The 14836-nt window shown below is 50.9% G+C and overlaps 1 protein-coding gene and 1 long non-coding RNA gene across 2 annotated transcripts; one reads left to right on the top strand and one right to left on the bottom strand.

Annotated features, from left to right (window-relative positions):
• Positions 1–1906: 1906 nt before the first annotated feature.
• GEMIN7 (gem nuclear organelle associated protein 7) lies at positions 1907–14538 on the bottom strand. Its single transcript, XM_017874383.1, is given in 4 exon segments — positions 1907–2608; positions 2611–2715; positions 12934–13056; positions 13344–14538. Coding segments are annotated over 4 exon segments (672 nt in total). The 5' UTR covers positions 13492–14538; the 3' UTR covers positions 1907–2312.
• On the top strand, positions 2449–8160 carry LOC108531111 (uncharacterized). The gene is made up of 2 exons (XR_001886065.1): positions 2449–2753; positions 7844–8160. It is a non-coding gene; the product is annotated as an uncharacterized LOC108531111 (long non-coding RNA).
• Positions 14539–14836: the final 298 nt, after the last annotated feature.

A 14836-nucleotide genomic window follows, 5' to 3' on the forward strand; every position in this document is an offset into this window, starting at 1 on the left:
GAAATGGAGTGCAGAGAAATGAAAACACCTAGCGGGGCGCGGCGGCTCAAGCCTATAATCCCAGCACTTTGGGAGGCTGAGGCAGGAAGATCGCTTGAGTCCAGGAGTTCGAGACCAGCCTGGGCAACATAGCAAGGTCCCGTCTCTACAAAAAATTTAAAAATTAGCAGGGTCCGGTTACGGGAGCCTGTAGTTCCAGCTACTTGGGAGGTGGGAAGATCACTTGAGCCCGGCAGATTGAGGCTGCACTGATCGCGCCCCTGCACTACGACCTGGTAGACATAGCGAGACCCTGTCTCAACGAAAGGAAAGAAATGGGCCGGGCGCGGGTGCTCACGCCTGTAATCCCAGCACTTTGGGAGGCCGAGGCGGGCGGAATACGAGGTCAGAAGATCGAGACCATCCTGGCTAACACGGTGAAACCCCGTCTCTACTAAAATTACAAAAAATTAGCCAGGCGTGGTGGCGGGCGACTGTAGTCCCAGCTACTCGGGAAGCTGAAGCAGGAGAATGGCGTGAACCCGGGAGACGACGGAGCTTGCAGTGAGCCGAGATTGTGCCACTGCACTCTGGTCTGGGCGACAGAGCAAGACTCCGTCTCAAAAAAAAAAAAAAAAAAAAGGAAAGAAATGAAAACATTGAGGCTAGACTAACTGATGAAGAGTGGTAACGGCATAAAGAAGTCGAAAAGAAAGACGGATAGGAGCTGCATTCAATATATGAGTACAGCTGATGGATGCTGACAGAGAGGGATCCCCCGGAGACGAAGCCTCGGCCTCTTCGGTAGTCTCCAGTCTTCCATTTGCTCGCTGCAGTTACATCAACAGCTCTCTGTATAGGGGTAGTTGCATAAAATACAACTTAAATCACAATGCTAAAATAAATATGAGCCCATGAGCAATGCTAAAATAAATATGAGCCCATGAACGGTATCATAGGCCTGATTTTAAAAAACAAAACCTAGGAGAAGATAGAAATTCCAAAGGCGAGAGACGAATCTGCCAACCCAAATCCTGGGTGACAAGGCTGGTGGGTCACCGAGGCAAGAACAAACCAGCGCGAGCTCAAGCCACACCCCTAGGTTCATACCCAACGTTTGACATTCGCCGCCGCACTTTCGCCACGCTTTCCCAAGCGCACCCGGCAAACTGAAGGAGGTGGGGCTGAAACCATAAAAGGGGACTGGGCGGAGCGAGCCGCGTCGTCGCCAAGGCAACTCGAGAGCTAGGCGTCACGAACCGACTGAAGGCAGCTGAGGTTGCTCCTGGCGCGGTTCATCATCGGCCGCCGCACTTTCGCGACTGAGACAAAACGACGCTCACCTTTACTTAATGGAAGGCTTCGCTTACATCCTGAATTTAAGAGAACTACAGAAGGGGACAGAAACTGCTTTCTTTTTAAACAATGCCCTGAAAGGTTACTAGTGACAGGGGGCTTAGTGAATCGCGTGATGTGAACGGCCAAGCTACAAGGCTGGAGAGAAAAGAGGAGGGGATGAAGTTGCACCCTGATCGCGAATCCTCGGCCTTTTATCAGGGGCGCCGCCACTCGAGATCCGACCATTCACCTCCAACGAGGGGACAGCGAATCTGCTGTCGTGTGCAGTCCACAGCAACCACAGGTGGGGCAACAGGAGGAGCGCTTGGGCACGACCACGTGACCCAACATGAGCCACCGCCCGCCCCAAAATGAAATCAAATCCTAATCTCTCAATCCCGGCATTCTGGTCACTCCAGCATTTCCAGGAGACTTGCGGCCCTGCAGCCCCTACACCTTTATCTGGGCTCCTGTCCTACTTAGCCCAGCCCCACTGGATTCAGCCCTGGGATAACTACCCTACCAGCTCCTAAAGATGACTCCATCCCCGTGGGTATACTTAATTAAAGAAAGAAAAACAGGAGTCGAATTTTCCTGGGGTAACTGGTTCTTTAGCAGGAGGGGAGCACTGGGGAGTATCTTCAGGGTGGCTAAACTTTGCAGCCTCTTTAATAACGTCCCCGTGCAGGTTGTCTCCTTTATCACCCCACCCCGATGCCCTGGTCTTCAAGAAATGGCAGCAGGCCCATATTTCTGTAGGGTTCAGAGTTCTGTGAGGTAGAGCATTCCTTCCAATGGAATCTTAGAATTCCTAGAGTTGCAGAATTTTACTGACTAGACCCAGGAGGTCTCAGGAGTCCAGACTTGCTTAAAGCTTGGCTGAAAATTCCAAGGGAGCTCATAACTCCATGGGGCCCAGAGTTCCTGGCTTGGGAACATTGGGAGGCCTGGGATACAGTGGCTTAGCCTCAAGCAGAAAAGTGAACACAATGTCTTTATGGCTTGAAGGTATATGAAATAATGTCACTACATCGGAGCAGCGCCTCTGCTTGCACACCTATGGGAGTCTGCAGCTGTGACACGTAGAAGTTGGCCACATCCAGGTCGGTGGCTCCGAAGTGGGCGGCCACACGCACACCCTCGTGCAACGTGAAGCTCACCTGACGACCCACCATGGCCAGCAGGCTGCGGAGGTAACGCTCCCGAAGGGCAGCTCGGGCCCGCTGCTCCTGGAATTCCGGAGATTCTTGAGCTATGGGACACTCCTGGATTTCAGGAACCTCTGGCCTCACGGGGCTCTGCGTCCATCAGGGGCAAAGCCACGGCTGAAGCCATCAGGGCCCCGGGGCAGCCGGAGCACAGGCACAGGAATGGTCACTGGAGTTTGCATTGTCTTGGCTGTTGAGTGAAGAAAAAGGGCAGGAAGTCATTACATGGTAAGCATGGGGCTAATGAAGGAGGGAGGAGTGGAAGCAGAGGCTGGTCTACCTAGGCAGCTCCACTTCACCTGTCCCAAACCGATCCACCCTGCTGAAATCTGTGCCATCATTCCTCAGTGGCTTGGATCAGAAACAAAGTGTCACATGCACAAAAACATGAGCCCCATGAAGGCAAAGACCTTTGTCTGCTTTTAAAACAGCTTTATCTCAACTTCTAGGCAATAAATACTTGCCAAAAGATGAACTCGGCCAGGCATGGTGGCGCATGCCTGTAATCCCAGCACTTTGGGAGGCCAAGGAAGGAGGATCACTTTGAAGCCGGGAGTTTGAGACCAGCCTGGGCAATATAGTGAAATCACATTTCTACAAAAAAAAAAAAAAAAAATTATTTTACATTAGTTGGGCTACTCGGGAGGCTGAGGGAGAAGGATTAGTTGAGCCCAGGAGGCTCAACTAATGTAAAAAATTATTTTACATTAGTTGGGCTACTCAGGAGGCTGCAGTGAGCCATAATCGTGCAACTGCACTCCAGCTTGGGTGACAGAGTAAGACACTGTCTCAAAAAAAAGAACAAACCCCACCTTTCTCTCACACACAACCCATCCAATCCATCAGGAAATTCTGTCTTCTAGATAGACTCCCACTCACGCAGGAGCTAGCTTGAAAGGTCTCCCAGTGGCCAAATCTGGAATCATTTGAATACAATAATGATAGTGACAGATTATAACCCACTGGGTAAAACAGAAATCCATAATCCATACTGATAATAAATAAATGAATAAGGAAGAGAAGAAAAATATAATCCTTACTGTAGACTGGCAAGTAAATAAATATAAAAGATACAGATGCAAAAATGTGTGGGCCGGGCGCGGTGGCTCAAGCCTGTAATCCCAGCACTTTGGGAGGCTGAGGCGGGCGGATCACAAGGTCAGGAGATCGAGACCATCCTGGCTAACACGGTGAAACCCCGTCTCTACTAAAAGTACAAAAAACTAGCCGGGCGAGGTGGTGGGCGCCTGTAGTCCCAGCTACTCGGGAGGCTGAGGCAGGAGAATGGCGTGAACCCGGGAGGCGGAGCTTGCAGTGAGCTGAGATCTGGCCACTGCACTCCAGCTTGGGCGACAGAGCGAGACTCCGTCACAAAAAAAAAAAAAAAAAAAATGTGTGGATAGGCCGGGTGCAGTGGCTCACACCTGTAATCCCAGAACTTTGGGAGGCCAAGGTGGGCGAATCACTTGAGGTCAGGAATTCCAGACCAGCCTGGCCAACATGGCGAAACCCCGCCTCTACCAAAAATACAGAAATTAGCTGGGTGTGGTGGCATGTGCCTGTAGTCCCAGCTACTTGGGAGGTTAAGGCAGGAGAATCATTTGAACCCAAAAGGCACAGGCTGCAGTGGGCGGAGATCACACCACAGCACTCCAGCCTGGGTGACAGAGTGAGACTCTGTGTCAAAAAAAAAAAAAAAAAACATGGATGGGAGTTAGATGAAGTATAAGGTAGCTACATAGTATTAACAGACTCATAAGATATTCATTCACTGTAAAGGGCAAACACAAATTTATAGTGGAGGAACCTGGTATACACCCCCTTAACTTAGTGATCAAAGCCAACATCTCCAGGAATGGGACACTGAGAAGGACAGGGCACCAATTCTGTGTTATTCCTTTTTTTCTTCTTCTTTTTTTTTTTTTGAGACGGAGTCTCGCTGTGTCCCCCAGGCTGGAGTACACTGGCGTGATCTCGGCTCACTGTGAGCTTCACATCCTGGGTTCACGCCATTCTCCTGCCTTAGCCTCCTGAATAGCTGGGACTACAGGCGCCCACTACTGCGCCCGGCTAACTTTTTGTATTTTTAGTAGAGACGGGGTTTCACCATGGTCTCGATCTCCTCACATTGTGATCTGCCCACCTCGGCCTCCCAAAGTGCTGGGATTACAGGCGTGAGCCACTGTGCCCGGCCCTTTTTTTTCTTCTTAAAGAGACAGGGTCTCACTATGTTGCCGAGGCTGTTCTCCAACTCCTGGCCTCAAGTGACCTTCCAGCCTCTGGGCCAAACAAGGACAACGGGGACAGGCATGGTGGCTCACGCCTATAATCCCAGCACTTTGGGAGGCCAAGGTGAGAGGATTGCTTGCGTTCAGGAGTTCAAGACCAGCCTGGGCAACATGGTAAGACCTTGTCTCTACTAAAAATAAAAACCATTAGCCAGGCATGACAATGTACTCATGTAAGTCCCAGCTACTCAGAAGACTGAGGTAAGAGAATCACTGGAGCCCTGGAAGGTTGAAGCTGCAGTGAGCTATGATCACACCACTGCACTCCAGCCTGGGCAAGAGTGAGACTTTGTCTTAGAAAAAACAAAAACAAAAACAGCCCAACTAACCTGGGCTCTTCAAAAATATTAAAGTCATGGCCAGGCGCGGTGGCTCACGCCTGTAATCCCAGCACTTTGGGAGGCCAAGGCGGGTGGATCACGAGGTCAGGAGATCGAGACCATCCTGGCTAACAAGGTGAAACCCCCGTCTCTACCAAAAATCCAAAAAATTAGATGGGTGTGGTGGCGGGGCCTGTAATCCCAGCTACTCAGGAGGCTGAGGCAGGAGAATGGCGTGAACCCGGGAGGTGGAGCTTGCAGTGAGCCGAAATTGCGCCACTGCACTCCAGCCTGGGCAACAAAGCAAGACTCTGTCTCAAAAAAATATATATATATATTAAAGTCATAAAAGACAAAGAAAGGCTGAGAAAAAAAAATGTATAAGGCTGGAAGGAGTGTCTCACACCTGTAATCCCAGCACTTTGGGAGGCAGAGGTGGGCAGATCACTTGAGGTCAAGAGTTCAAGACCAGCCTGGCCAACATGGCAAAACCCCGTCTCTACTATAACTACAAAAATTAGTCAAGCATGGTGGCAGGCACCTGTAATCCCAGCTATTCAGGAGGCTGAGGCAGGAGAATCGCTTGAACCTGGGAGGCGGATGTTGCAGTGAGCCCAGATGGCGCCATTGTACTCTAGCCTGGGCGACAGAGCAAGACTTTGTCTCAAAAAAAAAAAAAAAAAGAAAGAAAAAAAAATACACACACACATATATTTATTTATTCACAACCTAACACTTCTCACCTCTTCCAGTGCCAGCATTCTGCTGCCGTCACAGACGCTTCCTGCCTAGAGTACTATAGTGAACTCCCCTCTGGGTCCCTGGCTTCCACCTTCACCACCTCCAGTCTACAACCCACACCCTGTTTGTTAATGCCCGAGTCAGATCACATGTCTTCTCTGCTCAGAGACTCTTGTGGCTTCTGTCTTGCTCAGAGACAAAGTCAAAGTCCTCACCACAGCCCTGCTGACCCTGTGAGCTCTGGATCCTGCCGGCACCCTCGTGGTTACCACGCTTGCTCTCCCCACCCCAGCCACACAGGCCTCCTCGCTGATCCTCAGGCGCGATGCCTGGCAGTCCCTTCTTGGGCCCTTGCACTTTCAGTTCCCTGTATCTGCCTGCATCTCCTTTCTCTCCGTAAGCTTCAAGGTGGCCACCTTGCTTTTCCCACTGCTGGATCTCCAGCCTCCAGAAAACTGCCTACCATAGAGACCAATGAGAATTCATGAATGGGCCGGGCATGGTGGTTCACGCCTGTAATCCCAGCACTTTAGGGGCTGAGGCTGGAGGATCACTAGAGGTCAGGAGTTTGAGAGCAGCCTGGCCAACATAGTAAAACCCTGTCTCTACTAAAATACAAAAATTAGCCGGACGTGGTGGCACATGCCTGTAATCCCAGCCACTTGGGGAGCCTGAGGCAGGAGAATCACTTGAACCTGGGAGGCAGAGGTTGCAGTGATCAGAGGTCATGCCGCTGTACTCCAGCCTGGGCAACAGAGCAATACTCTGTCTCAAAAACAAACATTGGCCTGGCGCAGTGGCTCACACCTGTAATCCCAGCAGTTTGAGAGGCTAACGGAGGTAGATCACAAGGTCAAGAGTTCGAGACCAGCCTGGTCAACATGGTGAAACCCCGTCTCTACTAAGAATACAAAAATTAGCTAGGCATGGTGGTACATGCCTGTAATCCCAGCTACTCAGGAGGCTGAGACAGGAGAATCACTTGAACCTGGGAGGCAAGGGTTGCAGTGAGCCGAGATCTCACCACTACACTCCAACCTGGGTGACAGAGCAAGACTCCTCTAAAAAAAAACAAACAAACAACAAAATCAATGAAGAGTGGAGATCCCAGGCCAGTTTAGCTGTGTGACCTCAGTAAGAGACAGCTTTCTCTTCCATTGTATGGAAAAATAGCCCCAATTGCTGCCTATGCTGTTATTAGGATTCAGCAGGCTCCTGCCAGACAGGGCCTGGCACATACTAGGTTCTCCATAATAGTGAACTGCTCTTGTTGTTAGTATTGCTGTGTGACCTGGGGTTAAACAGCTTGACTCATCTGTGCTGCTTCCCCATCTGTAAAACAGAGCCCTAACTCACAGGGCTGCCATGGGTACTCAATGACCTAACTAACCTGTGATGTCTGGCATATGTCTGCGACATATGAAGCACTATGCTATGATGTCGAACACATATAGGGAAATGCCAGCCTTGTGGGTACAGACCTGAGAGAGGAGGACCTACGTGTTAGCAGCTGTACCACTCCCTGTGGCTCTCCCTGTGGTGGTCCTCTCCTCTCTAAAGCCTAGTGAGGACTAACTAAGCTGAGTGACAAGCGTTGGGTACCCAGGACCCTGGGGCCAGGCACAGAAGGGAGGTGACTGAAATTGTCCTTTTTCTTTCTTTTTTGGAGACAGTCTCACTCTGTCGCCCAGGCTGGAGTGCAGTGGCGCCACCTTGGCTAACTGCAACCTCTGCCTCCCAGGTTCAAGAGATTCTTGTGCCTCAGTCTCCCGAGAAGCTGGGACTACAGACACACACTACCATGTCTAGCTACTTTTTGTATTTTCAGTAGAGACAGGGTTTCACCATGTTGGTCAGGCTGGTCTCCAACTCCTGACCTCAAGTGATCCGCCCACCTCAGCCTCCCAAAGTGGTGGGATTACAGGTGTGAGCCACTGTGCCTGGCCTAAATTGTCCTTTTTCTTATTAGGCTCTTCCTGTCTCTGCACATGAACTATGAGCTCCTTGCAAGACAGGACCCTGCAGATAGGCCAAGGATGTGAACCAGGGCTACTCAATCTGGACACTATTGACATTTGGGGCTAGATAATTATCTACTGTGTTGTGGGGCCTGTCCAACGCATAGGTGTAAGGTTTGAGCAGCATCCTGGCCTCTGCCCCCTATTAATAGATACCAGTAGCATCCCCTCTTCAAGTTACGACAGCCAAAAATGTCACCACTGGTGAACAGTGAACTGGTGAATGTGAATTGCATCTCAATACAATGTTTTTTTTAAAAAAAGTCTCCATGAATTGTCAAACGTCTCTTGATAGCCCCAGATGAAACACTGATGCAGACAAACAGGTCACAAAGAGGGAGGAAGGAATAAAGATGGCTATAGAAGACATGAACATAGGCTGGACGCAGTGGCTCCCGCCCATAAGCCCAGCACTTTGGGAGGCCAAGGTGGGCAGATCACCTGAGGTCAAGACTAGCCTGACCAACATGGAGAAACCCCAACTCTACTAAAAATACAAAATTAGCCTGGTGGTGCATGCCTGTAATCCCAGCTACTTGGAAGGCTGGAGCAGGAGAATCACTTGAACTTGGGAAGCAGAGGTTGCAGTGAGCTGAGATTGCGCCATTGCACTCCAGCGTAGGCAACAAGAGTGAAACGCTGTCTCAAAAAATAAATACATAAATAAATAAAATTAGCTGGGCTGGGCATGGTGGCGGGCTCCTGTAATCCCACCTACTCGGGAGGCTGAGGCAGGAGACCTGCTTGAACCCGGGAGGCAGAGGTTGCAGTGAGCTGAGATAGTGCGCCACCGCACTCCGGTCTGGGCGACAGACCGGGACCCCATCTCAAAAACAAACACACACCCCAAAAATAGCCAGGCATGGTAGCACATGCCTGTAATCCCAGTTACTCAGGAGGCTGAGGCATAAGAATCACTTGAACCTGCGAGCCAGAGGCTGCAGTCAAGGTCATGCCACTGCACTCCAGCCTGGACAGCAGAGCAAGACTCTGTCTCAAATAAATAAATAAACAAATAAATAAAAATTTTAATTAATTTTATTTTATAGAGATGAAGTCTCACTATATTGCCCAGGCTGGTCTCCAATCTGGGCTCAAGCGATCCTCTTGCCTCAGCCTCCCAAAGTGCTGGGATTACAGCCCCTGAGCCACCACACCCAGTCACTAAATTTTAATTTTAGAAAGGAAGAGGCAGCTGGGCACGAGGTGGCTCATGCCTGTAATTCCAGCACTTTAGGAGGCTAAGGCAGGTGGATCACTTCAGCCCAGGAGTTTGAGACCAGCCTGGGCAACATAGCAAAATCCCATCTCTAGAAAAAATAGAAAAATTAGCCGGGCAAAGGGTACGCTCCTGTAGTCCCAGCTACTCAGGAGGCTGAGATGGGAGGCTCTAGTGCGCCCAAGGAGGTTGAGGCTGCAGTGGGATATGATTGTGCCACTGTGCTCCAGCCTGAGAAGAGTGAGACCCTGTCTCACAAAAAAAAAAAAAAAGAAGAGAAAATGTTACAAAGAGCTCTCCCTGTGAGGCATCTAACCTTATCACCCACTCTGCATAATTAGCTGCCATATCTTACTGATCTCACATGCCCACAGGTGGCCCAAATAGAATCTTCCTTGGCAAAATTTTTTTTGAGACAGAGTCTCACTCTATCACCGAGACTGGAGTGCAGTGGGGCGATCTTGGCTCACTGCAACCTCTGCCTCCCGGGTTCAAGCGATTCTCCTGCCTCAGCCTTCTGAGTAGCTGGGGTTACAGGCGCACGCCACCACGCCTGGCTAATTTTTGTATTTTAGTAGAGATGGGGCTTCACCATGTTGGCCAGGCTGGTCTCCATCTCCTGGTCTCAGGTGACCCGCCCCGCCCACCCCGCTCGGCCTCCCAAAGTGCTGGGATTACAAGTGTAAGCTGCCGTGCCCGGCCGGCAAAATTGTTTTTATTTTAACTTTATTTTATTTTTCTTCTTGGCAAAATACATAGCAGAGGTCTGTGAACCTTCTCTGTAAAGTATTTTACTGTCACTGCTCAGCTCTGCCAAGTAGCACAATAGCACCCATAGACAATATGGAAACAAATGAACATGGTTGTTCTCCAACAAAACCTTACTTACTGGGACACTGAAATTTGAATTTTCTATCATTTTTATGCACCAAAGGAAAGTTTTCTAGCCAGGTGCGGTGGCTCACAACTATAATCCCAGCACTTTGGGAGGCTGAGGCTGGAGAACTGCTTTAGCACAGGAGTTCAAGACCAGCCTGGGCAATAGAGCAAAATCCCATCTCTACAAAAAAAAAAAAAAAAATTAGCTGGGCATGGGTCGTGTGCGACTGGAGTCCCAGCTACTAAGGAGACCGAGGTGAGGGGAATCGCTTGAGCCCAGCAGGTGGAGGCTGCAGTGAGCCGTAACTGTGCCACTGCACTCCAGCCTGAGTGACAGAGTGTGAGACCCTGTCTCAAAAAAAAAAAAAAAAAATACACTCATCCACATTATCCAGCATTATCATCACATCATCTGAGTACCTGCTGTGTGCATGACCCACGTTGGGCGGTCTTGGAAATACATCTAGGACTGAGACAGCGCAGTTCTGCCCTTGTGGGCTCACAGTCCAATAGGGGACACAGACCTGTCCTCAGGCAGTGATGACCCAGAGTGAGCAGGGCTGGAATGAAGGAGTCCAGAGGAGACATCTGACCAGCCTGGGGGACAGGGGGTAGTTTCAAGGGAGCCCAGGAAAGATCCCTAGAATGAGATTACATTTGAGCATAGACCTGAATGAAATTAGGAATGGAGCCATGTGGAGATTCCAATCAGAGCGAAAAGCAAAATGCAAAGATCATGGAAAGGGTGGCTTTGGGGCGTAGCAAGGAGGCCAGCGTGGAGGAGGTGGGGACAGGAACAGAGCGCCTTGTGGGCTGTGATGACAATTCGGGTCTCTACTCTGAGACTGAAGCTGCTGGACAGTTCTGAGTGAAGGACGGACAGGATCTGGCTTAGGGTCCTCAGGACCCTCTGCCCGCTGCATGCACAATAAACAAGGAGACTGAAGGGAGACACCAGGAGTGCAATGAGGAGGCCACTGTAGGGCTCCAGGTGGAAGAAGATGGTGTTTAGGATGGGCTGGGGACAGTGGGAATGGGGAGAAGTGGTCAGCTGGGACTATGTTTGAAAGGTCGAGGCTGGGCACAGTGGGTCACGCCTGTAATCCCAGCACTTTTGGAGGCTGAGGTGGGTGGATCACCTGAGGTCAAGATGAGACCAGCCTGGTCAACATGGTGAAACCCATCTCTACTAAAAATACAAAAGTTAGCTGGGCGTGGTGGCGCACGCCTGTAATCCCAGCTACTCGGGAGGTTGAGGCAGGAGAATTGCTTGAACCCAGAGGGTGGAGGATGAAGTGAGCGGAGATCATGCCACTGTACTCCAGCCTGGGTGTCAGAGTGAGACTCCGTCTCCAAAAAAACAAAAACAAAAAAAAGGTCAAGAGCCCTTGCTGATGGACAGGATGAGGGTTATATAATTTGAGGGAAAGAGCAGCCAAAGGAGACTCCAAGGGTTTTTTGTTTTGTTTTGTTTTGTTTTTCCTGACAGGTAAGACCACGTGAATGGAATTAAGGGATATTTGCGTTTTCTAATTTTTTTTTTTTTTTTTTAAGAGTCTCGCTCTTGTCACCCAGGCTGGAGTGCAGTGGCATGATCTCGGCTCACTGCAACCTCCGCCTCCCGGGTTCAAGCAATTCTTCTGCCTCAGCCTCCCGAGTAACTAGGACTATAGGCGCGCACCACCACACCCGGCTAATTTTGCATTTTTAGTAGAGACAGGGTTTGGCCATGTTGGCCAGGCTGGTCTCGAACTCCTGATCCGCCTGCTTCGGCCTCCCAAAGTGCTGGGATTACAGGCATGAGCCACCGTGCCCGGCCTTGCATTTTCTAATTTTTTAAAAAGCACATTTACTTGTTTACTTTGAGGTGAGGTCTCCCTATATTGCCCACACTAATCTCCAACTCCTGGACTCAAGATATCCTCCCACCTCAGCCTTCTGAGAAGCTGGGATTACAATCCCACGCCACCACGCCCTGCTTGCATTTTTTAATTTCTCTGACCACTGTCACTCCAATTTAGTCAGGCCTCACCAGCCCCCGGGGTCTTTCCTGAGCCTAGGTTAACACTTGAGTTTCAAGAGAAACACCCTCGTCTCCAGGGTGAGTACTTACTAAATGAATTAGATGAGTGGCCAAAGAATTCTGTTAAATCCCTGGATAAAATGAAATTAAGGGAGGGTCAGTATAGGGCCTTGTATTCTCCATTAGGAAAAAAACCAAGGGAGATTTGGTCATATTGATGCAATCCCCATTTTCGTCAAGTGGCCAGTGAAGCTGGCAGGTCTAATCTTTCCTTGGGCTGGGTGCGGTGGTTCACACCTGTAATCCTAGCACTTTGGGAGGCTGGGGGGGAGGGGGGGCGGATCACCTGAGGTCAGGAGTTCCAGACCAGCCTGACCAACATGGCGAAACCCTGTCTCTACTAAAAATACAAAAAAAATAGCTGGGTGTGGTGGCACACGCCTGTAATCCAAGCTACGCGGGAGGCTGAGGCAGGAGAATTGCTTGAACCAGGGAAATGGAGGTTGCAGTGAGTGGAGACCGCCCCTCTGCACTCCAGCCTGGGCAACAGAGAGACTCTGTTTCAAAAAAAAAAATCATTTCCTTGGTGCCAGCTGGAGGGTGGAGGAAGAGGGAGCAAACTCAGGCCCTCACCTGTGCCCCATGCAGAAAGACAGACTGTGGAGCCAAGGTGTAACCTGATAAGAAACTGGTTAAAGAAAGGTCACACAGGGTGTGCCCAGGAGGGTAGAGGCAGACATTATCCATTCTCCCTGGTGACCTGGCCCCAGCGGCCTTTATCCTTTCAGTCTCCAAGGCAAGGATTTCCGAAGGATTCAGGGAAAAATGCCCAAGCCCATCCCCCACAACTTGCAAAACTAGTCTTTTACATTCAAGAGCCCAACACTTAGGTCAATGGCAGGGGCAGGGGTTTCACAGACCTCTCTCCTGGTAGCCTTGGTGCTCCAGAGAAGAGATCAGCTCAGTGGACAAACATTTGGCCAACTCTTCACAATTGCCGGGGTGGGGAACCAGCTGAGTTGTCAACTCAGAAGCCGCCAGACCTAATTAATTAACCAAGGTGCTGACGTGTCCACAGACACACACACATACACACACCGTCGGCTGCTGAATCTTGATGCAAATTAGTTAAATGGGGCCACCCGAGAAGGTCAGAACCCCAAGCACAGAATCTCTCCCCTCCCCTTCTCCCCTGGGGCTGGTCAGTTTCCTTTCAATTCCGCCCTGACCACCCATTGCTCTCCTTTTCTCATACTAAGCAGGTCCTCCCGGCCCCCAGGCGTCCACTCCTCACACCGCCCTGGGCGTTCGGACTGGACTTTCTTCCCACCTCCTGGTTCAGACTGAGCGAGCGATTCCGCTCCACGTAAAGCGGGATGACTGCCACCGATGCTGCTGTTATCGTGGCCATTTATTATTTTTCCGGAGGGGGAGTTTTCCGCCTTCTCCCTTCTCTTCACCCCACCCGCGTGGGACATTCCCGCAGCCGGTGATCGCCCAACAGTCCCTGATACTAGCGTCTGGGGACCAGAGCGTCCCTCCAGCCGGCGCTGCAGGCGCGGTCCTGCCTCTTTCCGTCACTCCGGGCGTTGCACTGGCGTAGGCGTCCAGAGCTGGGGCCGGGGAGAGGGAACCTGCTGGCGACCCCCCACCACTCTGTACTCACCGAGGTCCGCGGCTACTGGCGCCCCCACTTCCGCCGGCGCCCCAGCTGCAGAGGCCCGGGCAGGCCGCGAGCCGCGGAGCCTGGGTTCCGCCCGCGCCGCAGCCACTGTCCCACGTGGTCGCGGGCTGGCTCGCGGCTTTGCGGAGCACTTTGGTCCGATCTTACTGCCTGCGAGTTGGGGGCGTCTGGGATGCCCATTTTCGGCAGGAAGAAACTGAGGCTCAGAGAGGGGAAGACTTCCTCCCTGTTGGGTTAAGGGCAGAGCTCGGTCTTTGCATCCCCATCCCCCTACATGTAGGCACTCCTACCCCTCGCTTCCAGTGGGAACCCCCGCTCCTCTACAGGAAACCTGGAGATCATGGTTTCAGATGCCGCATATGAAGAAAGTAGCTGGGCTGGATCAGAGGAGGTCATTTTGTCCTCCAGCTCTCCCTGCAGTACCATTTTACAAAGGGGGAAACTGAGGCCTTGAGTGGGGAATATGAATCTCCCTATTCCAGGCCCAGTCAGAATTCACTTTCTCCATGCGGGGTGCTATTTAGGCAGGGATCCTGTGGGCGTTTGCTTTCCACTAGATCACCAAGGCCTAGTGCCAGGTACACAATTTGGTGCTTTGCAAATATCTGTTGAAAGAATATCATCAGGCACATAGTAGGTGCCCAATAAATATTTGTTGACTTAACTATGAACGAGTAGGGGCTGTATTTATGAACAAGACAGATTCCCATCCTGCCTTCTAGAACCTACGTTCTAGTGGGGGTAGAAGGGACAGAATAGGGTAAAACGAGCAAATATGTAAACAAGATCCTTCAGGGTTTGATCAAAGTGATGTATAAAGAATAAAATAGCCGGACGCGGTGGCTCAAGCCTGTAATCCCAGCACTTTGGGAGGCCGAGACGGGCGGATCACGAGGTCAGGAGATCCAGACCATCCTGGCTAACCCGGTGAAACCCCGTCTCTACTAAAAATACAAAAAACTAGCCGGGCGAGGTGGCGGCCGCCTGTAGTCCCAGCTACTCGGGAGGCTGAGGCAGGAGAATGGCCTAAACCCGGGAGGCGGAGCTTGCAGTGAGCTGAGATCAGGCCACTGCACTCCAGCCCAGGCGACAGAGCAAGGCTCCGTCTCAAAAAAAAAAAAAAAAAAAAAAAAAAAAAA

This window comes from Rhinopithecus bieti, unplaced genomic scaffold (assembly GCF_001698545.2).
Source record: "Rhinopithecus bieti isolate Rb0 unplaced genomic scaffold, ASM169854v2 scaffold_7888, whole genome shotgun sequence".
In the NCBI taxonomy this organism is placed as follows: Eukaryota; Metazoa; Chordata; class Mammalia; order Primates; family Cercopithecidae; genus Rhinopithecus; species Rhinopithecus bieti.